At 34.6% G+C, this 25,919-nt stretch overlaps 2 protein-coding genes across 19 annotated transcripts in view; both read left to right on the top strand.

The window, feature by feature from the left end:
- RGR (retinal G protein coupled receptor) overlaps positions 1 to 25,919 on the top strand; it is a 389,204-nt gene that overhangs the window by 164,937 nt on the left and 198,348 nt on the right. The window lies entirely within an intron of this gene.
- Positions 1 to 25,919, top strand: part of CCSER2 (coiled-coil serine rich protein 2) — a 149,438-nt gene that overhangs the window by 118,466 nt on the left and 5,053 nt on the right. For 8 of the 18 annotated variants that reach the window (XR_014248843.1, XM_082406722.1, XM_082406730.1 and 5 more), the window contains one exon: positions 6,335 to 6,424. Coding sequence is in view for 17 of the 18 variants with exons in the window: in XM_082406722.1 (XP_082262848.1) it covers positions 6,335 to 6,424 (90 nt within the window). In the remaining variant the exon portion in view is untranslated. Of the gene's footprint in view, positions 1 to 6,334; positions 6,425 to 17,770; positions 17,904 to 23,653; positions 23,694 to 25,728; positions 25,806 to 25,919 lie in introns of those variants that run through there. The other 10 variants (XM_082406719.1, XM_082406731.1, XM_082406728.1 and 7 more) reach the window with 5 other exon arrangements.

A 25,919-nucleotide genomic window follows, 5' to 3' on the forward strand; every position in this document is an offset into this window, starting at 1 on the left:
TTTAATAATGCATCCCAAATGCTTGAGAGAGAAATTTAAAAATAACTCAAGAATAAGGAAGTAAAGATTTAAATGAATGAGTGGTGAAATGAAAACCATCTTTAGAGAGATTAGGTGGGATAAACTTCCCAACTACTAACGGGAGAAAACTTAATGCTCATTATTTAATCTTATGTAATTATATATCATTTAATGTTAAAAAATTTTAATTTATTAATTAAAACATGTTTTGAAATAAAAAATTATTTTTAATTAAAATTTTAAATTGCTATTAATTTTTGTAAATATTTAGATTAAATAAAATAGGTTTGAGAAAAGAGATAAGGGATATGCTGAAGAAGTCAGTAGTACTGAATTGTTTATCTACAAATGGGTATCTAAAATTATTCTTTTTATATACTTAGATAAATTAAAATGTTTGTGAAATGCTTTAAGATAACTAATAGTAGATTAGAATAATGTATCTTGCAAAAGATGAAAGTAAAAAGACATCTAAAGCAGAGAAATACCAAGGATGTCTAAAAACAGCAGAAGTAAAGTGACAGAAATAAGACCAAATGTAATAAATATAATAGTAAATGCAATGGCCTTATCTCATGGAGAGAGCTTTGTTGAGGATTTAAAGCAAAATCCATTAATTTCTTTATATAAAGGAAATTTAGATAAAGTAAAACAGCACAGTAATGCTGAATATAAAAGGTTGGGTGAGACAGAATAAAGTTATTCTCATCTAAAAAACTGAAGTTGCAGTATTAAAATTAGAAGAAGAAATCTGAGAGTGAAAGAATTATGAAAAGAGATCACTTTATATTGATATATGATTAATAAATAATGAAAGATATAGCTTTTTACGCTGAGGAGTTTTAATAGTGTTCTTTTTAATTTCAGTGTGCCTCTTTAAAAAATAAGAAATGTTCTCTTCCTAGCTGAAATATTATTACCTTTAACCAGTTAATAGTAATTTTTTAATATTTTCTAATATCCAGTCCATATTCAGATTTCTGCAGTTCTAAAAATATCCTGTACATTTGTACATTACATCTAGTTATTCCTTAAGTCTCTTTTACTTTAGGATTATTCTTTTTTTCATTGTACTGACTTACTGAAAAGACTGGGCCAGTTATCCTTAACAATATCTCACCTTACAAATAACTTTTAGAAAGGTTTTAGAAATATCTAAGAGAATCCTAAAGAAAGGAAGAAAAGCAAAGAAAAGTGAAAACATTACTCTTTAGTGATATGTGCTTTGAAATTCTCTGTATTTGATACATTAAACTTAGAAATCGTATTTATCTTGGAAGATCCCATCACCTACCTTTAGTTTAGTTGTGGAACTGGAAAGTCACTTGTTCAAATCAAGAGAATTTAAAGAGTTATAAACCACTGAAAGTAGAGATAGGTAAGAGCGTTTTTCAGATTACCAAAATTAAAACTGCCTTTCTCTTTACAGTTTTTTTCTTTCCTTGTATCCCTAATTTGCTCTTCTTAAAAATAGCAAAATGGCATCAGAGGAGCCATGGAATAGGAATTAGATAACTTTTCTTCAGTACTAATTAGCTGAATCTCTTGTCTTCAGTATTAATTAGCTGAATGACATTGGCAGTTTCCATCAGTCTCTAGTGCTTTCTTTATCAAAAATATGAAGTTTTTTCTAGATGATTTCAAAGTCTTTTTCCATTTCTAGCTTTCTATATATTTTATCTTTTTTCAAAAATAGGCACTCAGCTCTAACCTATGTTTACATGCAAACTTTAAGAAAAATATAGCAACAATATGATGTGTTAAATTCATATTTTGTGTGAAATATACAGATATAAAATCAGATTGCAGTGCTCCAGAAATGAAGCTGAAAGGTATAGAGGTGTGACTATTTGAACCTTATTCCAAAATGCTGAGAATGCCCATTTATTTTCATCTTAGTTTACTAGTTAAATGGTAGTTAATTTAGATGCATTTGTTCATTGAATCCTCAGAATAATCTTATGAAATTATTATGTAGAATTTTCTTTGTGGAGACATTAGAAAGTGGAATTCAGCTTAAGTAGGTTAGCAATGTAATATATTTGAGAAGCCATGACCAGCCTGAAGCTGCATAGACCTGAGTTCAAATCCTGGCTCTGAAACTTAGTAGCCGTCTTCTCTTAGGGAAGTTACTTAATTTCTCTTAAGCCTCTTCTATATGTGAGGATAATAAAAATAATACTGACCATATAGGGTTGTGATAGCTAAATGAACTACATATGTAAACTCTCTAATGCTACAGTTGGCCCATGGGTGCATGATAAATAATAACTCTTATTTGATGATTTGCCCCAAATCATCCAGCTAGTAAATCAGTGCATATCTAATGATGTTTTAAGTTTTAAGTAAAAGTCTAACTAAAAGTGACTTGAAAATAAGAACATTTATAAACTTAAATAACAAGGAAGTATATTGGTCCCATCTGCTTCCATGGTTTCCTAATTGGTCATTTGGGTAATGGCAAAGTTCTAGGGTAGCTTTTTTGGGATCCTCTTGGCTGCCCCTTCATGGTCACAGGATGTCTGCCATAGCTCTATGTGTCATATACTCAGTAGTTCCCAAAGATAGGAAAAGCACCTATTTTCTGTAGCGTACCAATTTAAAAAATTAAGAGCACTTTCTTAGAAATAACCTAGGCTTGCCTCATGTTTTATTGGCTAGATTTGAGTTCTTTGTCCCTTAAGCACTGAGGAATGGGATTAATCAGATTGGTTCAGACTAATCAAAATCTATCACTGGGTCAAGAGAGGATACATACTTCCCTGAATATGGGACTGCATAGAAGGTGAGCATCTGAACAGAATCTGTCAGCAATAAAGAATGCAGATGGAGAGGGAGTGATTTGAGTAGCTGTTTTCTATCTATTGAAATGTCACTAAAAACTAGATTTTCCAAATTGTGGAAAATTCAAATATTTGCCGGTTATTGTTCTTCATATGTTAACACACAGGCAACAGACAGGACATTATTTCTGGAATTGCAGCAGTCAGGATAGAATAAGTAATGTGTTTGCATTAAGATAAATGTCTTACAAAAGACATTAATGTCTATCTTATGAAAGAAATTAAAGATGATACAAACAGATGGAGAGATATACCATGTTCTTGGATTCGAAGAATTGACGTTGTGAAAATGACTATACTACCCAAGCAATCTACAAATTCAATGCAATCCCTATCAAACTACCAATGGCATTTTTCACAGAACTAGAACAAAAAATTTCACAATTTGTATGGAAACACAAAAGACCCTGAATAGCCAAAGCAATCTTGAGAAAGAAAAATGGAGCTGGAGGAATCAGGCTCCCAGACTTCAGACTATACTACAAAGCTACAGTAATCAAGACAGTATGGTACTGGCACAGAAACAGAAATATAGATCAGTGGAACAGGATAGAAAGCCCAGAGATAAACCCATGCACATATGGTCACCTTATCTTTGATAAAGGAGGCAAGAGAATACAGTGGAGAAAAGACAGCCTTTTCAATAAGTGGTGATGGGAAAACTGGACAGCTACATGTAAAAGAATGAAATTAGAACACTCCCTAACACCATACACAAAAATAAACTCAAAATGGATTAAAGACCTAAATGTAAGGCCAGACAGTATAAAACTCTTAGAGGAAGATATAGAGGAACTCATAGAGGCAGAACACTCTATGACATAAATCACAGCAGGATCCTTTTTGACCCATCTCCTAGAGAAATGGAAATAAAAGCAAAAAAAAAAAAACAAATGGGACCTAATGAAACTTAAAAGCTTTTGCACAGCAAAGGAAACTACAAACAAGATGAAAAGACAACCCTCAGAATGGGAGAAAATATTTGCAAACGAAGCAACTGACAAAGGATTACTCTCCAAAATATACAAGTAGCTCATGCAACCCAATATCAAAAAAACAAACAACCCAATCCAAAAATGGGCCGAAGAAATAAACAGACATTTCTCCAAAGAAGATACACAGATTTCCAACAAACACATGAAAGGATGTTCAACATCACTGATCATTAGAGAAACGCAAATCAAAACTACAATGAGGTATCATCTCACACCAGTCAGAATGGCCATCATCAAAAAATCTACAGACAATAAATGCTGGAGAGGGTGTGGAGAAAAAGGAACACTCTTGCACTGTTGGTGGGAATGTAGATTGATACAGCCCCTATGGAGAACAGTATGGAGGTTCCTTAAAAAACTAAAAATGGAACTACCATATGACCCAGCAATCCCACTACTGGGCATATACTGAGAAAACCATAATTCCAAAAGAGTCATGTGGGCTTCCCTGGTGGCGCAGTGGTTGAGAATCTGTCTACCAATGCAGGGGACGCAGGTTCGAGCCCTGGTCTGGGAAGATCCCACATGCCGCGGAGCAGCTGGGCCCGTGAGCCACAATTACTTAGCCTGTGCATCTGGAGCCTGTGCTCCACAACAAGAGAGGCCGCGATAGTGAGAGGCCCGCGCACCGCGATGAAGGGTGGCTCCCGCTTGCCGCAACTAGAGAAAGCCCTTGCACAGAAACGAAGACCCAACACAGCCATAAATAAATAAATAAATAAATAAAAGAAAACACATTAAAAAAAAAAAAAAAGAGTCATGTACCACAATGTTCATTGCAGCACTATTTATAATAGCCAGGACATGGAAGCAACCTAAGTGTCCATCGGCAGAGGAATGGATAAAGAAGATGTGGCACATATATACAATAGAATATTACTCAGCCATAAAAAGGAACGAAATTGTGTTATTCATAGTGAGGTGGATGGACCTAGAGTCTGTCATACAGAGTGAAGTAAGTCAGAAGGAGAAGAACAAATACCGTGTGCTAACACGTATATATGGAATGTGAAAAAAAAAAGGTTCTGAAGAACCTAGGGGCACACAGGAATAAAGACGCAGACATAGAGAATGGACTTGAGGACACAGGGAGGGGGAAGGGTAAGCTGGGACGAAGTGAGAGAGTGGCATTGACATATATACACTACCAAATGTAAAATAGATAGCTAGTGGGAAGCAGCCACATAGCACAGGGAGACCAGCTCGGTGCTTTGTGACCACCTAGAGGGGTGGGATAGGGCAGGTTGGAGGGAGTTGCAAGAGGGAGGGGATATGGGGATATATGTATACATAGAGCTGATTCACTTTGTTATATAGCAGAAAGTAACACAATGTAAAGCAATTATATCCAATAAAGATGTTTAAAAAAAAAGATAAATGTCTTATATTTTCTGTTTTCTTCTTTACAAAGTCCTATTATATTGAATTCCAGGAGATCTAGATTGACCTGCGTATATATTGAATTTTGTTTCAATGACTGTCCCGTGTTTGAGAATGGGAAATATGTCTGTACTAAGAATGGGAAACAAGTCTGTATTACAGAGATTTTTGTTTTGATTAGATTTTATTTTGATTATGGAAATTGGGATGATCCGATTGCAATTAAGAAAAAATTTGAATATTGGTAAATATTTTAAAAGTAAAAACTTACCACTTTAGCTTGATGCAATAATCAAGAATTTGTTATGTAGGTTTTCCCACAAGAAAGCATATTTACCTCCAGTGGGGTTGTTTAATAAATAATATGGCTATATTTCAACTTCACACCAAGGAGAAATTATCATTATCAGTCTTTTCCTTTTTTAAAAATTTGATATTTATTTGAGAGACCATAGTTTACACAGTAGGCACGTTATTTTGTGTTGTATAAATTATTGAATGAGTATGCTCTGAGTGAAGTCATGTGAAGAGAATTTATTTATGAACTGAGATGGTCAGATGGATCTTGTCAAAGGACAGAGATCCTTTAAAATATTCCAGTCCAGTAAAGTCAACACATCATTAAAGGGGCTTTTAAATGCATTGCACGGGTGAAGAGACAACCTTACTTGTGGACTGGTGGTATTTAATAGCCAAGTCCCATCAAAAATGAATTTAGGAAACTGTGCTGCAGTGATTGTAGTACCATAATAGTTTAGGGAAGTATTTAAAGTTTTGCTATTATATTCTTTATATACTGTATGTTGCTGTATATGTTCTACATCTATATACACATATATTTATATACATAAAGTCATAGGTAGTGTGTTGTATGGGCAGTATAAGAGATTGCCAATGGTAATTTTGACTATTCAAAATTTTGCCTTGCTGGGTGAATCTAAAATCCAGTCTGTGAAAAAGATGGGAGACTACTGAATAGATTTTGATGTTTGCCTTTTTATTTTAACCCCCTAAGAGAGACCCTAATTACTTTGTTTGTATGTATATGTGTATATATAGAATTATACCAATGTAAAAATTTGTGTTTTTGTTCAGGCAACTCGGTGTAACTGCCATCAAAAATCTAAAGAGGAAAAATGCACATATGCTGATAAATATACCCAAACACCCTGGAGAAGAATTCCTGTAAGTAACAGATACTCTTATCCTCTTTTCTTGTCATTTACTATTTTGATGTTTTGTTCTACTCTTTTTACTCTAATAATTTTGAATCTGCCATGGCTGTCAGTTTTTTTTTTAAGGTAAGTGGATTTTTCTTGTTCTTAGGTGTTTCTGTGCTTTCTAAAGCTTCTTTTCTGTGTCTTATATGAATGAATGTGCATTTAATAGCTTTTCCATTCTGCATACTGTAGGTCTTTTTATTTGAGTGTCTAGTCTCTCTCTTATTGCATGTATTTATGAGAGTAGTAGTTTCCCATGCCCTACAAGAAAAAGAAGTCCAAAATGCAGTCTTCCCTCTTCAGCAGCATATGACTCTGAAAATATACTATATAGCCTGTTCTTTTTATTTGTTGAGACTTTTCAAATATATTCTGTTATTATAATTACTCAAATAAATATTGAGGCTATTAGGAAGTATAAATGCATTAAGATACAGACAGTAAAGGTTATGTTTTGGGCATAGTTAGGGTAGGGAATGGCTTCTTCTAAACAGTAGAAAATAACCATGCATTCTGTGCTTCTTCATTGTTTTTCAAAAATACTACATCTCAAAACATGTTTAGTGTTAAAAATACACTTTCTGAACTCAGCTCAGGATATGCCTGAGCCAGAGAGTCATCATGGCTATCAGTCATCGTTATCCTATTGTATGGTGCCAAGTAATAGGTATTTCGTGGTAAGAGAATGCCTGATAAGCCAGCCTTGACTCTTCTTTTGCCTTATTTTAAGCAGTGGAATCCTAGTAACACAAATGAACAGGGAATTATAATGGTGAGTGTAATCAACAATCTGCTTTTTTTAAACTTAGCTATAGGCCTTTAAAGTTTATAAGATACTTATTTCTTTTCATCTAATAAGTAGTTATTTTTTGTATGCTCTGTATAAAGTACAAAGCTAATCGTTAATTTGTTCAACAAAAGTTTGATGAGCCCCTCCCATCTCAGTTATTAGCCTCTTGAAGTAGAAGTGGGGAATTGGGAAAGAAAATATACAGACAAATAAGGATTCTTCCATTAACAAGTGCTTATTGAAGGAACTGACGATGTGATATAGTTAAAGTGTAGAAAGTGCTGTAAGGTTCAAAGGATTGGGAAAGTCTAGGTGGAAGAATCAAGCTTGGTGAAAAGGGTGAAAGTAGTGGTTGAATCATAGAAAGCAAAAGATGTCAGTAGACAGAGACGAGTTCCAGAATTGAGAATGAGAGACTATTCTACATCAGCACTCTTCCATGGAATTTCCTTGAGGTCCAGTGCAGTAGCCACTAGCTACATGTGACTGTTGAATACTTGAAAATGTGGCTAGTGTGACTGCAGAAGATAACTGTAAGTAATATTTAATTGTAATTAAATGTAAATAGCCACATATGGCTAGTGGATACCATATTGGACAAAGCATCTTTAGAGTTAATGATGAAGTAGACTTAGATGGATTATAGGAAAGCCACCTGGAACAATAAGGGGAAGTCAGTGAAGGCAATTTTTGGAAGAAATGAAGGAAAATAAAAAAGATAGAGTTCATATTTAGGTAATGGGAAAAAAAGAGAGAAGGAAGGTAAAAATGAGTTGTAGAAGATGGTACCTTCAGAAGAAGAATGGATAACTCAAATTCTGACCAAATGTTCTCATCTGAGGGACAGAATACCCAGATAAAGTGGTGAAATGGATAACATGGAAAGAAGAATAAAAACATGGAAGGTGCCTAATCATTCATACAAGAATACTTGAAGAGACTAGGCATATGCAGGAAAATGGTGATTATGTGAGAAATAAGGATTCACTTTAAACATATAAACTTATAAAACTTTATTTTAAACATAGTATGACATTGTTGATCCATGTACAAGCATGTTCTTATAAATAATATTATCTTGGACTGAATTTTAAGTTTTTAAAATGTATTTCCAATATCGTTTTTAAAGCATTTAACATCAGTATTTGAAGATTTGAATAGTTATTTTGTACATTAAGTAAATTCTAAATTTTCACGATAGGTACTTTTATAGAATATTTGTTTGAACATCTTAAATTAACTAGAGAAGACAAAATACCAGAATACATTTCTAGACTCACACCATCAAAGCTTATTATTTATGCCCTTGAATCTCAAAGAAGGGATTGCAAGATGGACCGAAAGGATTCACATAATGACCCAACCTGGATTACTCTGAAAATTGAGTGTAGGAATAAACACTGTTTTATTGGTATCAATGGGAAAGTTGTTGATCAGTTAAAACTCAGATTGTGCACAATTTGACCTGATACTAGTTTCCTCTCATATTTTAAGAACTAACTCTTATTATATATAGCAAAGGAGTTAAGAAAGATGCTTTTATATAAAATTTAAATGCTCTGTTGGAATTAGTTTCTAGTACTGAATCACAGATTAATCCACTTTATAGCATATTTAATAGATATGAATAACATTTATATAAATTCAAGAATTGGAGTATGATCAGCATTATTTGCAATCCTTTGTGCTTAGAATTAGGTTTGCATGACTCAGATTTATTGGATCATACATATATTTCAAAATGTCATAGTCAACTATGTTCCTATTGTAACTATTTATAAAATAGAAAATATTGAATCAGAAAAATATATCACAGACATATCACATACAAAAAAATCAATTGTTTATAATTCCCAAAGGAGAAGGAATTTACTTAGTCCTACCAGTCACGATATATGTGCTAGCAAAGAACTCTGCTCCTTTTTTTTTTTTTTTCTGCTCCTTTTTTTTCCCTTGCCTGGGAGATAAGACGAAATGTTAAAATAAGGAACAATATAACCCAAAGATTTGTCTCAAGTACTCTTTCCTAAGTCCTTTTTCTTTTAGACCACATGCCTTTCTGATTTGGAAGTGGGCAGTATTATTGGTTAATTTTTATGTAAGATTAATGTCCTGATTTTAAACTTAGATGTGCCATTTTCTCCCAATTAGAGAGTCATTACATTACTATTTATATATATTTCCAAAGGGAATTAAGGGATTTATTTCTTTGCTAAGCTCTTTATTTATATTCACTATTACTTATATTTAAAATATGCCACTAGAAGTATTTTAAGTGAAATATATATATACTTTGGTATATAAACATGTAATATTTATGATGTGGTCATGCAATAATGTTTAATCAATATTAGACATTGAACATTGAATATGACCTATGTTTCAGTGAGCTAAATGCTGATAGGAACCATCTTTGTACTGAGACATCACATTTTAGCATGCATGTGAGTATGACAACACACCAAGAATTCTATTATGTGTGTCTTTTACACTGTAGTTTATGAACAATAGCACCTGAAACCAATAACTGAAAAATGGAATTGTTTTTCAAGGCTAGGGACAAATGAAATATAGATATTAGAGCAGCTGAATAATTTATCTGGTCATAAATTTAAGGGTATGTAAATTCGTATCCTCTAATACCAATTACCAGAACTGAAGTAGGCATTTTTGGAACTTTGTTTAAAATATCCACTGCAAGGGACTTCCCTGGTGGCACAGTGGTTAAGAATCTGCCTGCCAATGCAGGGGACATGGGTTCGAGCCCTGGTCCGGGAAGATCCTACATGCCGTGGAGCAACTAAGCCCATGTTCCACGACTACTGAGCCTGCACTCTAGAGCCCGTGAGCCACAACTACTGAGCCTGCATGCCACAACTACTGAAGCCCACACGCCTAGAGCCCGAGCTCTGCAACAAGAGAAGCCACCGCAATGAGAAACCCGCGCACTGCAATGAAGAGTAGCCCCTGCTCGCCGCAACTAGAGAAAGCCCTCATGCAGCAACAAAGACCCAACGCAGCCAAAAATAAATAAATAAATAAATTTTTAAAAATGAATAAAATATGCACTGAAAGAAACAAAGTTTGTTTGCACAGTAGTTAGAAAACAAAGGACAGCACCAAAGTTTTCCACTGCTGGTATCCATTTCATGTGTGTAATGTAGGGTTTAACTTACTGACTTAACACAATGAGGGTGTAGGCAGGACATAGAGAGATTTTACTCTTAGAATTTAATGTTAGATAGCAATCAGTGAGAAATGGATGATCCTGTTAGGTTTCCAAGAAGCAGCATGATCAAATTAGTCTTTTAGAAGAAATTAATCAGCTTCCTTAAGAGGTAATAAAAGTTGCTCCTCTTTTAGTTTATGCTAGCAGAGTGCTAATTTATTAGGCCTTTATTTGTTGGAGCATTCTAACTTTTCTTGTTCTTAGGTAATTACGAAAACATTTTTACAGATGTTTTAGAAAATTACTATTTTTTAAATGTCAGATGTAACTAAATTTTTTCCTAGAGAATGTCTCTTTAGTATTATGCTCGGAGGGTTCTTTCAAAAAGTTACATTGATATTCCTGATATAGCAGAAAATAATACCATTTCTCTTACCTAGTCCTAAAGTTTCTAAGCAAATATAGCTATCCTGATCATTCAGAGCAGTGAAGTGTCAATGTACCTTCAGCCAAAGCCCACCAGGAATATATCTGTAAAACAAGTTGGGTGGATTACTTGTTGCAGCCAGGGAGAACAACACATCGTGAAAAATGATCTCAAGATTGTATCAGAAAGAACCTTTTATAGGATCTGAGCTTTTCTTGGATGATTTAAGGGAGGGTCTAAGGAATCAGGGGTTTGCTCAGGTTGGATACTATCAGAAGGTAGAAAAGTCTAGAGTATTTTCTGGATGGCACAGTGTGACCTTGCCTTTATCTGTACTTAGGCAAAATTATGAAGTGACCTTATTTTCTTTCATGTTACCATGGTCTCAGAGTAACCATGGTATTCTGTGAGATTGTTTATGAGATCACTGGGCACTAGGGGCTGCTTGTTATCTTTCTCAGAAGGAATACCTGGGCATGGATTAAATAAAAATTTACCAGCCAGATGAAATTTCTTTTACGATTGTAACTCTGTAACATTTGGATTGTTACCTCTCTGTTTTTTTAAATCATTTACTATACTTTGCCATGTTTTAGTGTAGTTATTGGTGGTGGTAGTAGTAATGATTACATAAGAATTATTATGAGGAAAGAGAGAAGTTTGGAGAGTTACAGTCGGATCACATTATGGAGAGACTTAGATGTTAGACTGAGAACTTTCAACTTAATTCTGTAGCAGAAGGTTGTAGCAGGGGCCAGACTTAACTATATTTTGTTACAGGGAGAGTAATGTGAGAGGAGAAACTGTGATTGTCTTGAGGCAGGGGCTGTGTCTCATTCCTTCATCTGTGCTTAGTGGCTTAGCACAGGGCCCAGTAGGATTGAATCAATTCCAGTGAGAACATAGTGAAGGCAGGGAAAACTACTTAGAAGATTATTATAATAGCCCAGGAGATGAGGCTAACCTATGATTTTTGATCTCTCATGGAGATGGAGAGAAAATCACTGAGGCAGAATCTGTTGTCTTGGAAAGTGATTAGATGAAAAGGTGTGATGAATGGGAAGAAGATGAATGTAAGTTATCAAATGTGGATGACTGGGAAGATGACATGTCAGTTAAGAAAATAGGAGAACCAAGAGAAGGGATTTTATTAGGTAAGAAAACTGCTAAAGGTTTTAGATATATATTTTAATCACTTGAGATTGAGATTCTGGCAGGACAGAAGGGTAGAGGAGTTTGAATATGTAGGATTGGAACTTGAAAGGTGCCAGAGAAGTTAGAGACAGATGTAGATTCAAAGTGGGGCAGTGGGAGGTGGGCATGAGTTTATGAAAGACAGAAATCTCTAGTAAAGAGTTTCATCCACTAAGGAAGCTCAGTGTTACAGTGCCAACTGCCACAGACCCCTTTCAGAGCAAATAAGACCATTCCAGGAGGCTTCCTAAGCTCTCCCAGAAGAGGCAGGCACAAGCAAACTAATCTTCTTGAATCAGGAAAAGTTTTATCTTTTCAGTGCTAAGATTAAAAATTCTCCATCCTCTAAGCTCAGGTGGTAACTCTCATCTGTTCTCATCTCTTGCTTTAAGAAAAAGCAGCTGCTGAGGGAAGAGCTGCAAGTGTTCTGAAGAACTTGGCTCCCAGTTCTTCATCTTATTCCACAAGGTTCGAGTTCACAGAAAGATGTTTTTACTTGGTCTCCCTAGGCTTTATCTTGAGAGAAATGAAATTTCCTCTAAAACCCTGAATCCAGATACTCTTGTTTTTTTTTTTTTTTTTTTTTAATTATTTAATTATTTATTTATTTATTTATTGGCTGTGTTGGGTCTTTGTTTCTGTGCGAGGGCTTTCTCTAGTTGTGGTGAGCGGGAGCCACTCTTCATCGCAGTGCGCGGGCCTCTCACTGTCGCGGCCCTTCTTGTTGTGGAGCACAAGCTCCAGATGCGCAGGCTCAGTAGTTGTGGCTCATGGGCCCAGTTGCTCCGCGGCATGTGGGATCTTCCCAGACCAGGGCTCGAACCCGTGTCCCCTGCATTGGCAGGCAGATTCTCAACCACTGCGCCACCAGGGAAGCCCGATACTCTTGTTTTTCAATGTTTTCGTATTCTTTTATTTTGTTCTTGTTTGTGTGCGTATGTATGTGTTTGTCCCACCGATTTAAAGTGTAACTAGAATGTTATGCATATGGTTAAACTATACGTCAGATATCCTATGTTTTCCTACAAGTAGATTTTTTTTCCCCTTGGATGTGATATATTCATATGCATTCCTACTGCTTTTTGTTTTTATATACAACCATTGTGATTTCTCTAGCAGAAAGCATCTCATATCTTCATCTTAAAAGTCAGCAGAAGATTTAAAGTAGACTCAGATGAGCAAAAGGCCCGTTCCTGGGCAGAGCTTAGGGATCTTCACAGCATCAACTAGGAAAGAATTATGCACTTTCCTGCCCTCTAATTAGTGCTCCAATATAAATGTAATGTGAGCTACATATATAATATAAATGCTTTAGTATCCAAATTAAAGCAAGAAGAAACATGCAAAATTAATTTTAATAAAATACTCTATTTAACCCAGTAGTACATTTGAACATGTAATCAATATAAAGAAGATATTGAGATATGTTACATTCTAGTTTTTGTTTTCGTATGAAGTCTTTGACATCTTGTGTGTATTTTACATTTATACCACATTTCGATTGAGACTATCTGCTTAACCCTATGTAGCTGCTATCAACCATATTGGACAGTGCAGCTCTGTATGGAGGTCACTGGGTTTGGCTTTAAACCTGAACTATGTAGCAGGAATTGACCAAAAAAACACAAAATAGAAAATTCCTTCAGATTTTAAACCATAGGTCCATTTATTCATTCATTCATTGAACTTTGACTAGTTTTTTCTATTTTTCAATCCCAGTGCTAAGGGCTTTGGATACTAAATAAAAGACATTGCTTGATTCTTAGTTTATGATACTCATGGACAGACAGCAAAGTGTAAATCAGATGATAGGACAGTGAGGCCTTGTTTCTGGACCAGAGGATGGTGGACATGTCTTCCAGTTACGGGGACTAGACCTTCTGGCTCTCAAATCTATCTTCACATGGCCGTGACTTCCAGCAGTCTTCAGTTCAGGAGTGTAGTGTATTCCAGGACTCACTGCTGGAAGAGATCTATCCGTCTGGGAACTTTTTCTTTCTTTGTTAATACTGTCTTTTTGCTCAAAATCATGTTTCCCATCCTTTTCTTACATCTTATAAATCATACGTCTTCTTAGTTTCTAAGTTAGGGTCTTCCATACAAGTTCCCTTCTTTGTAGAAACACTTCCAGTAGACATGGAATCGTGGGGAGCCAGCACATGCTGTTTCTTAGCGCTGCTGCTTGGTGTTGCTCACATGTCTGCTGTCTCTGAACTTGCCTGGTCTCAAGGTTTAGTTAGTCATGTTTTATAGCTGTTTCAGTTGGTTTTTTTTACTATTGAAAGGAATATATAATCATCTTTTTATTATCAGGGAAATTACCTTTAGTTTATAGAGATGAGAAGGTCCTTAAACATGTTTTCCTTCTCTCCCCAAGAAAATATGATCCTACCAATATAATTAGCGTTTCAAATAATTTTCCTCAGTATCACTCTAATGTGCATTGTTTTTACTCCTCTATTTATGTTTTTACTTTTTATTTTAAATTCTTGTAGATTCATAGGAAGTTGCAAAAATAGATTCCTTATTTCGCCCAATATCCCACAACAGTTACATTTTATATAGCTGTAGTACAGTGTCAAAACCAAAATTGACTTTAGAGTATGCATAGTTCTGTGCCATTTTATCAGTTGTGTAGATTTCCTGCAACAACTACCATATTTAAAACACAGAATTATTGCACCACTACAAAGTTCTCTCTTCTGCGCTGCCTTTTAATAGTCACAACCACTTCTTCCCCTACCATGCCTAACCCCTGACAACCACTAATATTTTCCACATCTAAATTTTGTCATTTCAAGAATTTTATATAAATGGTGTTATACAGTGTGTGAGCTTTTGAGATTGGCTTTTTTTCACCCAGCATAATACCCTGGAGATCCATCCAAGTAGTTGTGTCTATCAGTAATTTGTTCCTTTTTACTGCCGAGTAGTAGTCCATAATATGGATGTTCCACAGTTTTTTTAACCACTTGTGTCTATAATAGATAGACATGTTGGTAGTTTCCAGTTTTTGGCTATTACAGATAAAGCTGTTATGAATATTTGTGTAGATGTAAATTTTCATTTCTCTAGGATAAATGCCCAGTAGTGCGATTTCTGGGTAATGTTGTAACTGTACGTTTAGTTTTCAGAGAAACTGGCAAACTGTCAGAGCGGCTGTGCTATTTTAGATTCTCATCAGCATTGTATGAGTGATCCAGTTTCTCTGCATCCTCACTAGCACTTAGTGTTGTCATTATTATTTTTTTAATTTTAGCCATTCTGGTAGGTGTGTAGTTGATATTTCATTGGTTTGTTGGTCTTGGGGGAGTAAAGAATGGGTATCATTGTGTTTGTTTTTTAAGATTTTTAGGTGCTTGCAGTGTGTGTCCAGGCCTGGCAGATGTTATATATTCATCTCTAGGTAAACACAATAACTTAATTTAATTCAGTTTGAATCAGTAAACAGAGTCTCCCGTTTGCTGGGGACGGTTAGGCAGAGAATGTGGGACATTTAACATCTTTTAAACTCCTGCCAGGTTCTAGGTATTCTTACAGATACTTTCACTTAAATTATTTTAAAGAACTAATGATTTATCATGAGAGACAATTTAATGCAGTTGTTTTAAGTGCTGTATAAATAGAGTTATAAAATTAAAGGATAACAATGACTCTGGAGTGGGGGGTGTGTGAGCCAACTGAATTACAACTAAAAGTGAGACGTTTCTTAGAGATGAACCGTTCTATCTTAGTTCGTTCAGGCACCTATAACAGAATACCACAGACTGACTGGCTTATAAACAAGAAATTTATTTCTTACAGTTCTGGAGGCTGGAAATTCCAAGATCAAGGCACCAGCCTGCTTCCTGGTTTATAGACAGCCGTCTTTTCCCTGTGTCCTCAACATGGTGGAAGGGGTGAGGGGGCTTTCTGGGATTTCTTTCACAGGGCAGTAATCCTATTCATGATGGCTCCACCCTCATGAGCTAATCACTACCCAAAGGCCCACCTCCAAACCATCACACTGGGGCAGTAGGTTTCAACATATGAAACTTGGGGGCGGGGACACAAATGACTTAGTCTGTAGCACATTCCAATTCTTCATCTTACAAATGAAGAGACTGAGACTCAGAGAAGATCAGTGGCATTCTCAAGGTTATAGGCTCTTAGAAGATCCAAGGAAAAACACAGTTCCCTGATTCCCAGTGGGTACTATTTCCATAAACCCCCAGAGAGACCTTATTTCTTTGAGAAGGAATCTCTGACTGCTGGTTTAGTTTATATACAAAATCCCTATCTGAAAGTTTCTTTACCCAGTGCAGTGAGTAGAAGCTGGTCCTGCCTGGTGAAACCCATAGGGAGAAAAGTACATGCCCCTTCTTGGCTGAGGACTTGCTTTGTGTAAAGGTTTTGGACCAAAACATCTCTGAAACAGCAAAATGGAGTTGTATCTATGGAGAGCACCTGGGGTCATCACCCTATTAAATATTTCCTAATCTGTTTTCACAAACATCCATGGCTAAATTAGTGGAGAAGTTACAATAATTTCAAAAGACAGGATCTTTATTTACTAGGATACTCTAAAGATCATTAATTTTATTTAGTTTCTTGTAGCTATTTGTTCCCTTAATCAACATAGAAAATGGATCTTTTTTTGGTTTTTGTTTTATAGTGAGCAATGTAGGATTATTCTTAAATAAATGTCTGATTATACTCAACCTGAGGCAAGGAATGTTGATACAGGAGTGGACATAAGTTTTTTATTTGGATCAGTGTTCCTGAAATATCTAAACATTAGTAAAATACATTAGTAATCTTCTAGTACATCATTTCTATATCAGATTAATTGGTGTGAAAAATTATGCATACTTTATTTTGCAAATTGAGCTGGGTGTGATGATGATTTACAAGCTCATTTTTCTTGATGCTATCATGAGTGTTTCTATAGTTTTATGTGTGGGTATGTCTCATCAGTGAGGAGGCTAGGAACAGAGAGACATGAGACCCAATCTGGTTCTATTTGTGTGAACAAATTCTCTCTTGAAGACCCAGTTTTACCTGGAATGTGAGGAAACTGAAGTAAATGACATTTCTGTTGTTTTCCAGTTCTGATAATCTGATCAAAATAAGTAAAGCTAAGAAGCCACAAGTTAATAAAATTAAAAAGTTTGCATGTGTAACCTGTGGCCTGTATGTCACATTCTTGATATAGTACTCACTCTTACAACATCCTAAGTCTTTTGAATGCTCTGTTGGTTCTGCTATCTTCAGCTAATGTTCTTTATTTTAGCTGCTAATCCTTTGAAAACCTATGAGTTAAAAAAGAAAAAATTTTTGTATGATAATTTTTTAATGCCTAATTTATTATTGATGCAGTTTCTGTGTGTTTAACACCTAAAGTCTATCTCCCCTTTTAAATGCTTTCATCTTTTGCAAAAAAAACTGGAATCTGCTACTTTAAAAAGAGATACATGATGATAAATGTAATTGTATGCCAGAAAAAATATATTATTTCATATGCATTAACTACAAATACTAGAGGAAAATAATTTTTTTCTTAACATATGAAAAATAACTAGTTTTGAATTATGATGTATTTTTAGTAATTTGGGCTGCCTATATTTTAAAGAATGAAATCTGTCTTCTCATTAACACTGTTGTTATTTTTTTTTTAAAGTATGACTGTGGTTTCTCTATTTTTGGTTCCCTTTTTTATTATACCTCCCTACCCCCATCTCTCTCTGCACAGGGTGGGTATTCTGCCCCCTCCTTCTCTCCTTGGCAGGGCTCCTTCCAAGGCATCCCACGGACTGTTCCACCGCACCGCAGACAGAGTGAGTCTGTGTCTCTCACTCCTATCCTGCTCTGGCTTCCCGTTCATGGTATTCCCCTTTTGCATGACTGTTCCTCCCCAGCACCTCCTCTCCCTCCAGAGTGACCTGCAGGCACACGCTAAACCAGCACTCCCTGGGCTCTCCTCTCTTAATTAATACTTCCTTTGACTGCATGTAAATAGACTTTTCTCCTTAGAGCCTTAGGAAAGCTGTCTGAAGTTAATGTCATTCTAATGCCGTTTAAACCTATTGCCAGTGACCCTATACCTACTGACATGCATCTGTCTTTAATATATTTTCTATTTTCATGACCTTGAGATATATGAATAAAAATTGTTTTTTAAATCTAGTCATGTTAAAAATGTATACACTATCTGCAGTAGTATAATGGACAGATGCATATTGTTTAGGGAGAAGGCTTACTAGACCATTGCACATTTCTTTAAATATTTTCTAATCAAAAGGTGTTGATTGCGTTTCACTGTCATCTAATACAAAAATCTTTTAAATCATTTTTAAGAGTGTTTTTTAATAACTAATATGTCTTTGTAATTTATCAGCTGCTTTACAGTACAGAAGAAATGGCTTTTGAATATGCATGGTTTACTAACATTTCTAATGATTTAGTAATTGTTTGACTTCAAAAAAAATCTTTGTTTACATTAAATCTGCTTTCCAAAACAGTGTTTATTATTTTGTGTTATGTACTTAAGTATATAACTGGTAAGTTGGTTATATTTTATCTTTTTTGAAAAGTCACCCCAAAAAAGCTAATGTTAATGAAAAAGATATAAATGTTGTCAGAGTCACTTTTATGCCTTCTCCATGGATTTGCCCTGATTTGTGATTCATATCAATTTTTTCATAAATTATTCTTATCAAAATCATGTGACGTATCAAAGGTCCAAAAGGGGGAAATTTTAAGCAGTTAAAACTTTAAAATGTGATTTATTCAAATAAAAATTTATTTCTTGAATTAGTCAGTTATGAAGTATCAACATGAATTTGAGACAAGGTTTGAAGTTTATTTTTTGGCCATTATGCCTTTCCTTCCCTTTTGCACTTTTTAAAGAACAATGGAATAGAGAGTTTGCATAGGCTTTTATATCAAGTTTATTTACTAGCAAGTTAATTTGTTGAGTGAAAGCGTTCCTCCCTTTTCCTCCTTTCCCATCTCCTACCACCTTTGTAAATCCTCCTTTTTACTTCCCTTGCTTCAATTAGGTTGCTTTCTCCTCTATTTAAAGATGGCTAGCACATAAAGAATTATACTAAATTGCTAGTGAACTAATCTAAATTTCAAAGGGCAATTATAACAAATGATAATGTATTCTTAAGCTGTAGCCAGTATACTGCATGGTTGACAGATTTACCTCAGATTGAGGTAAATTACGCACCTACCTTAACTTTTCTGAAGCCCCCTTATAGTCCCTGTTCTTTTTCCGCACTGTTCTTCTCCCCTATTCTCCTTCTCAGCTACATATAATAGGGAATTGGAGTTTAAGGTTAATTATTCAGTATCACAAATAGTTCAGATTTATTTTTAAAACATGTTTCCCAGAAGCACCCATTTCACTAGTTTCTCATTAGTATAGCTTTAGAAATAACTTATCCCTCACCTGAATTGTTGGCTCTCCATTTCCAAATGCTTCTTTCTCCTTTGGGTTCAGAGGTATTTTTTTCATTTCCAACTATGAAGCAGCACTGTCTGTCCTTCAGCACTACTATCAAGAACTGTCTTTTTAGCTTTTCTAGATCAAACCTGCTTTCTCTGCATCTCCAAGTTAGCAAAAAGAAAGTTTGGTTTGCCAGAGTTTGGATGTGTTGGCCACCTAGGAGAAGGTATATACATTGGAGTCTTTTCCTGGGTAAGTTCTCATGGCTTATGCACCTAAGAGAACTGGCCCTGAGACTTGATCATTGAGACTTGTAGGACTCAGTTTGTGGAAAGTGATAACTAGAGGACTTGTTCACAGCTTTTTGACAGCTCTTATTGAGCTTTGAAGGTTCCTTTAAAGGAAATATGTTTAAATTACTACACTGTTTTGAATTTACCCTGAGAAAGCCTGAAGGAGTATAAAAAATAATAATATAAAGGAGTATAAAATAATAATAATTATTATTTTATAATGATAAAATATAGAGGAGAAGGGTATGAAATTATGGGAGTAAATCCAGTAGTTTTCCAGAGAGTTTTGCAATAGGTGTCCCCTTTTCCTGCACTAAACTGCTATGTATTCAGTGAAACAATATTTGTCTCCACATTTAGTCAGTATGTGATTTCTAGTGCTGATTTTAATTTTGGAGAGGTTAATTCTGTAAGTGATTGTATGTAGTTGAGAGAGTTCTCCTACATTATCGTGTTTCAATAATAAGTTCTTTCTGATGCCCTCTTGAACATCAACTTAAGCGAACTGCCTTTTTTTGTAAATGCAGAAGCCAGGTAAGCTTGGCTACTAATCTTCAATAAGGTAGTCTGTTTTTGGTTTTGTTTTTTAAAATGTGTAAGAGTAGTGGACCTAATAAAACAGGCATAAAGAGATAGCCTGTTGTAGATATTGCAGAGAGTGAAATAACTAATGTTTACAGGGACTATTTAGCTCTGGTAACTCCAGAAAGCTGCAGTGGCCAAGGATGTTCTTGGTGAATTTAAGAATAACTCAAAAAAATGGAGATAAAAGGAAAATCCTGGTCTTTTAAGTTTTTTTTTTTTTTTTTACTTTCTCAGGAAATTTTGACTTACATTCCTTTTCTCAGGTGTATTACTAGTCTCAGCTTGATGATGCTTATCTTCCAGTTTCAAATTAAATTTTCTCTAGGTTAGCAGAAAATATCTACATTTAAACATTCAAAGGTCTTCCTGCTGTCAGTAGGCACTTCAGCTTTTGTCCAACTGACTTAACTGTCATTTGTTTAGTCTTTCTAATTTCCAACTGTGTAAAGTTAAGAATGATATATATATATATATATATATATATATATATATATATATATAAAACCTACCTCACAGTATGAAAATTTAATAAAAATAATTACTTTTGGCAAGTAAAAGCCTTAATGGTAATCTCAAATAACATTTCTTGCCGGAGCATATTCTTTCAGGAATACCTGACTTTTCAAAAAGTATATCTTGAAATAATACCTATTTCTTATCATGCCTAAAGAGACTTAAAATTTGCTGTTTAACACCTTTCTTGAAAGAATTTAGAAATCTTACTTCCTTTAGCTTCCATTTACAGTAACTTAAATTGGAAGAAAAAAGGTGTTTTTAAGCAACAAAAATAACATAAATACATGTTTATATCTTAATAGCCATATTAAGCCCAGCAGTTTCTTCTTAAAAAAATTTTATTGAAGTATAGTTGATTTACAATGTTGTATTTAGTTTCTGCTGTACAGCAAAGTGACTCAGTTATACATACATATATTCTTTTTCATATTCTCTTTTATTATGTTTTATCACAGGATATTGAATATAGTTCCCTGTGCTATACAGTAGGACCTTGTTGTTTATCCATCCTATATATAATAGTTTGCATTGGTAATCCCAAACTCCCAATCCAGCCCAGCAGTTTCTTGATGCAGTGCTGCCTGATTTCTAAATTTATATTACAATAATCACTAATTGTATTCACCAGAATTATATTAAGAATGGCAATTATATTGTCTTATATTTTCCTCCTCCTCTTATAAACTTCAGGGGTTGTTTCACAAACCTTTTTTGACACAAATTCATTTTACATCATAACCCAGTATATATTTACTGAATGAAACTATATATTTACAACCCAAGGCACACGTGTGTGTATATTTAAAATTCAGATTAAAGATTCATGAAACAGTACTTTCTCTTAGGACATATGATACTCTCATATTTTTTTTCCAATTTTTTGTTTTGCTTTTTTTCACATAGTATTATATGAGCATTTTTTATATAATAAATATTTCTTGAAAACATTTTAATGGCTACATGATAATACATTATCATGTGACTATGATATCATTTATTTAATGTTTTCCTGTTGTTTGACATTGATGTTGTTTCCATTTTCCCCTATTAAACAGAGATACTATTGTAGTGCAATTTATTCTTGTGTTTAGATCAGTGTCAGCACTAGAAGGATGGTTCTTAAAGGGTGTGTGCTTTTTAGAGATGCTTGATGTGTATTGTTGAACTGTCAAACATGTTCATACGGTAAACATTAACGTGGCTCAATCCGATTGGCTTCACCATGTGACTGTAAGCAATTGTACATGTAAAGCTAGCATCAGTCAGTGCCTTAATGAGAAATTAGCTCTGAGAGTGACTTTTCATAAAAATAAAATATTTTTGATGAAGTGGAAAATAGTAACTCAGTAAAAACTGAACAATTCGATTTTACAGTAAGCTATTTTTTTAAAAGTGTGGTTGATACAGAATATGACACTGTGTCCATATTTGCAGTTAATTCAAGTGCAGATTAGTCATTGGTTAATTGACTAGAAATGTGCATCAAACTCATGGTCCAGGAGGCCGTCCCATAAACGTAGGCAGGGGTTAGTTTCTTCTCAACACCTTGCATTTTTGAGAAACAAAGCAATTGCTGTTATCTGTATAAGCCTTTTATAACAACCTGCTCTGCAGATTGTGGGATTGTTTTGTTAGCTGTATTTGTTGCCATATCATAGTGCCTGCAGTATCCTACTCTGGATAAATATACCACGCGTATTGGTCACACCAGTGGAATTGTACTATTATGATGTTATTTAGTTTAGTTTTTTTTTTCCCCCTGAACTATTCTCCATCCCAGAGGTAGATGCTGATGGGTTCTTTGTCTTAGAGATATAGACTCATGAAAATTAAGCAACTCACACTAATTATGCCTGTGCAGTAAATGCTTACTTAAGTCACTATTATTCACGTTGATAGTTTTTATGTTTTTAATTAATTTGTATTGGAGTATAGTTGCTTTACAGTGTTGTGTTGATAGTTTTTAAAAGCAGTTAACTGATCAACTTAGAAAAGTCATTGAACTCCTTATTTCAGAAATTGCTTATTTATAATTTATATTTATCAGTCAGATATCTTCCCTAAGTTCTCTGAGATCTAGAGGCACTATTCTGAGATCTAGGGATTCCTTGGAATCAGATTCCTGGTCCTCAGGAATCCTTGGAAGCTTTGATTGGGTTCATGTGAATTACAGACCAGAATTCTTTGAATCTAGTTATACTAGGGATCCAGTCCTGTCTTCTATCTCTATAGTGATGTGTGGAGCCTTGCTTATAATGTAGAACATTATATTTAAGACATACATGAAGATCAGATTATTATTTTATTGGTCTTTAATGCAGCAGCAGTTAAAAGTAAACTAACATTCAGTTGTATTTATAATATGCAAGACTGAAATTATTAAAAATAATTTCTACTTCCTTTATAAGGGATTACATGCAGCTAAATCTTTTTAGATCTTTGGAGTATGAATATTAATTGCGTCAAAAGTCTTTTCAGTATTTTATTTGGTAAGATTCTTCAAGTGATTCCTTTTAAGGGTAAGAAGATTATATACACTGTTCTGTGGATATGAATATTTGTATTAACTTGCAAACCACTTCATCAAGAAAGTATAAATCTATTAAGAATATGTTTTCATTTTATAGAAATATATTAAAATAATAATGCCTAGAAAAATACAACAAAAGAAAAGCAAATACCGTTGGCTGCTACCCAGTCATGGCAATTCCTTGGTGTTGTATGTGGTCTCTGACACCACTGTCCTGTCTTTTTCTTGTCTCTGCTTTCCCATTATGCCATTGGCAAGGAGTTGAGAAGTTAGTCCATTACTTCTCTGACAAAGCGTGGTACAGTACAATTTCAGATTTTTTCCTACCACCTTCTTCATTGTAACTTTTTTCCCCCCAGTTTGCATGATGCATGTCAGAGCCTGCATGAAATTACAGGCATGTTACAAATGGCTCCATTACCATCTTCCTTTTAACCTTTGAAATGTATTTAATAATGATAATAAACTTGTATGTATCAAGAAAATAATATTAGGTCATTCCTGTATCTGTTATGCAATAGCATTTTTATGCTTTAGAACATTTTCTGCTTTCTACCTTACACACTTTGACATATTTTTACTCCATCAGGACTTGATATTTCTAGCTGCTGTCTTACTATTGGTGACTTTAGAACAAGAATGTTTACAGAAACTTCCTTTGTATGTTTACAGATATGACTATTTTTTCTTATGTTAATGCTAGAAATCTTTGAAGTGCTATGAAATGGTGAAGGTGAAGAGTTTTTGTGATGAGTGCTAATTTGCATTTCCTTGTGTTCAGTGTATTTCCTCCAGTGGGTCTCTTGGAACCACTTTTCCCTGGAAATACTGCTTTACCATGTGGCTTGAATTTGGTGTCTGAGAGTTATCCTCTGTAGGACAGATCAGCTAAGAAGGAAATAGGACATTATCTAGGAAAGTTAATACCTGAATGTTGGTATTGAATCTGTCTTTTGAGTTTTTAAAACAATCATCTGGCTATATTGCATATTCTGAAAGTCTGTGAACTCATTGGACTTAACCCAAATATCACAGAGTGATAAAACTTTAGTGCTGCATTTTAAATTCTCTGTCAGTTCAAATTCTGGCTTTGCCATTTACTAAAGTCTGTGAATTTGGAGATTCTACTTAATTTCATTTAACCTCAGTTTACTCATTTACAAAAAGAAGATAGTACCTTCCACCTAGGGTCTTGTGATAATTAGAGATTATGCATGTGAGCATAGAGTTTGGTTATCTACCATTGGAAAGAAGGGAAACCCTTCTTTTACAGTCTAGAGTATAATATTTCTCAAGTATTTGTAATGTGTCAGGCATAATACTAAGCACTTTATATGCATGTTATCATTTGTGATTTACAACAATTCAATGAGGTGTAGGTACTATTATCCTCATTTTACAAGTTACAAAATTCCATCTCAGAGTAGTAAGATAATTTACCCAATATCTCACTGATAGAGATAGAGCCAGAACTCAAACCCAGATCAGTCTGACTTCAAAAGCTCAGTGATTCAATACTGTGTTGTACTAGCTCCTTCATGTAACCACATGTAAATTTTCTCTAAACGTTAAAGTGCCTTGCATGTCCTAGCTCTGGTTTATCTCCAGGAGGGCACTTGAGGAATCTTGACTTCTGTGTCATATCAGATATGCCTCCTGTGGATTTAAAACATTTAGATATGACTGACATTATTGAGATATGTATTTGGAGCCTAGAAACCTTGCAATCTGTAGCAACTAGTTTATTATAATACTATTATAGAACTTACTTTCCCCCCCCCCCCCCACAAGATGTAGTTACAAAAGGGCAATGGCTTGAATTAATCATTTTCACACCTTTTAATAATCGTAAGTGACATTTACTGAGCAATTTTGATGTGCTCTGGGAGGTTCTATCCTAAGTGTTTTACATTTTATAATCATTTTTAATTATTAGAATTAGAAATGGAAAATAGTTGAATGCTTGTTAAGACAGTTTCCCTAACATATTTCATCCAGAAATGTCGAGTCTCCAACTAAAAAACAACTCTGGCATAGCTGGTGGGTCATTATGGGAGGTGCAGGTCATAATGGGAGGTGCTGCGTTCAAGCTAACATGTAATGAATCCTTCATGCTATGCTTCTAAGCATGAATCATTTAGTTGACTCCAAACTTATTTAGAGAAAACATTTTTTTAATTATAAGATTTCTTTTCCATCAGTTATTAAGACTCGTTTAAATTAGTGCTGCATCATTGACCTAATAGGGGAGTATCATTTTGCTAGTCTATTACCAAAGAAGCCGTGCTGGAATATACCACTTACCAATATTCATTTATTTATTTATTATCTAGTAAATATATATTTAATCCCTGCTATGTGCCAAATACTGAGGATACCAACTACGACAACAAAAAATGAATAAAGCACGGTACGTGCCTTAAGAAGCGCATAGTCTCTGGTTATCTTTGTAAGCAGCACAGAATAGACATTTAAGGTTATCATTGAAGATGCCTATCAATCCCTTGCATAATTACCCAGTAGT

Source organism: Balaenoptera borealis (assembly GCF_965194805.1).
Source record: "Balaenoptera borealis genome assembly, chromosome: 10".
NCBI classification, from domain to species: domain Eukaryota; kingdom Metazoa; phylum Chordata; class Mammalia; order Artiodactyla; family Balaenopteridae; genus Balaenoptera; species Balaenoptera borealis.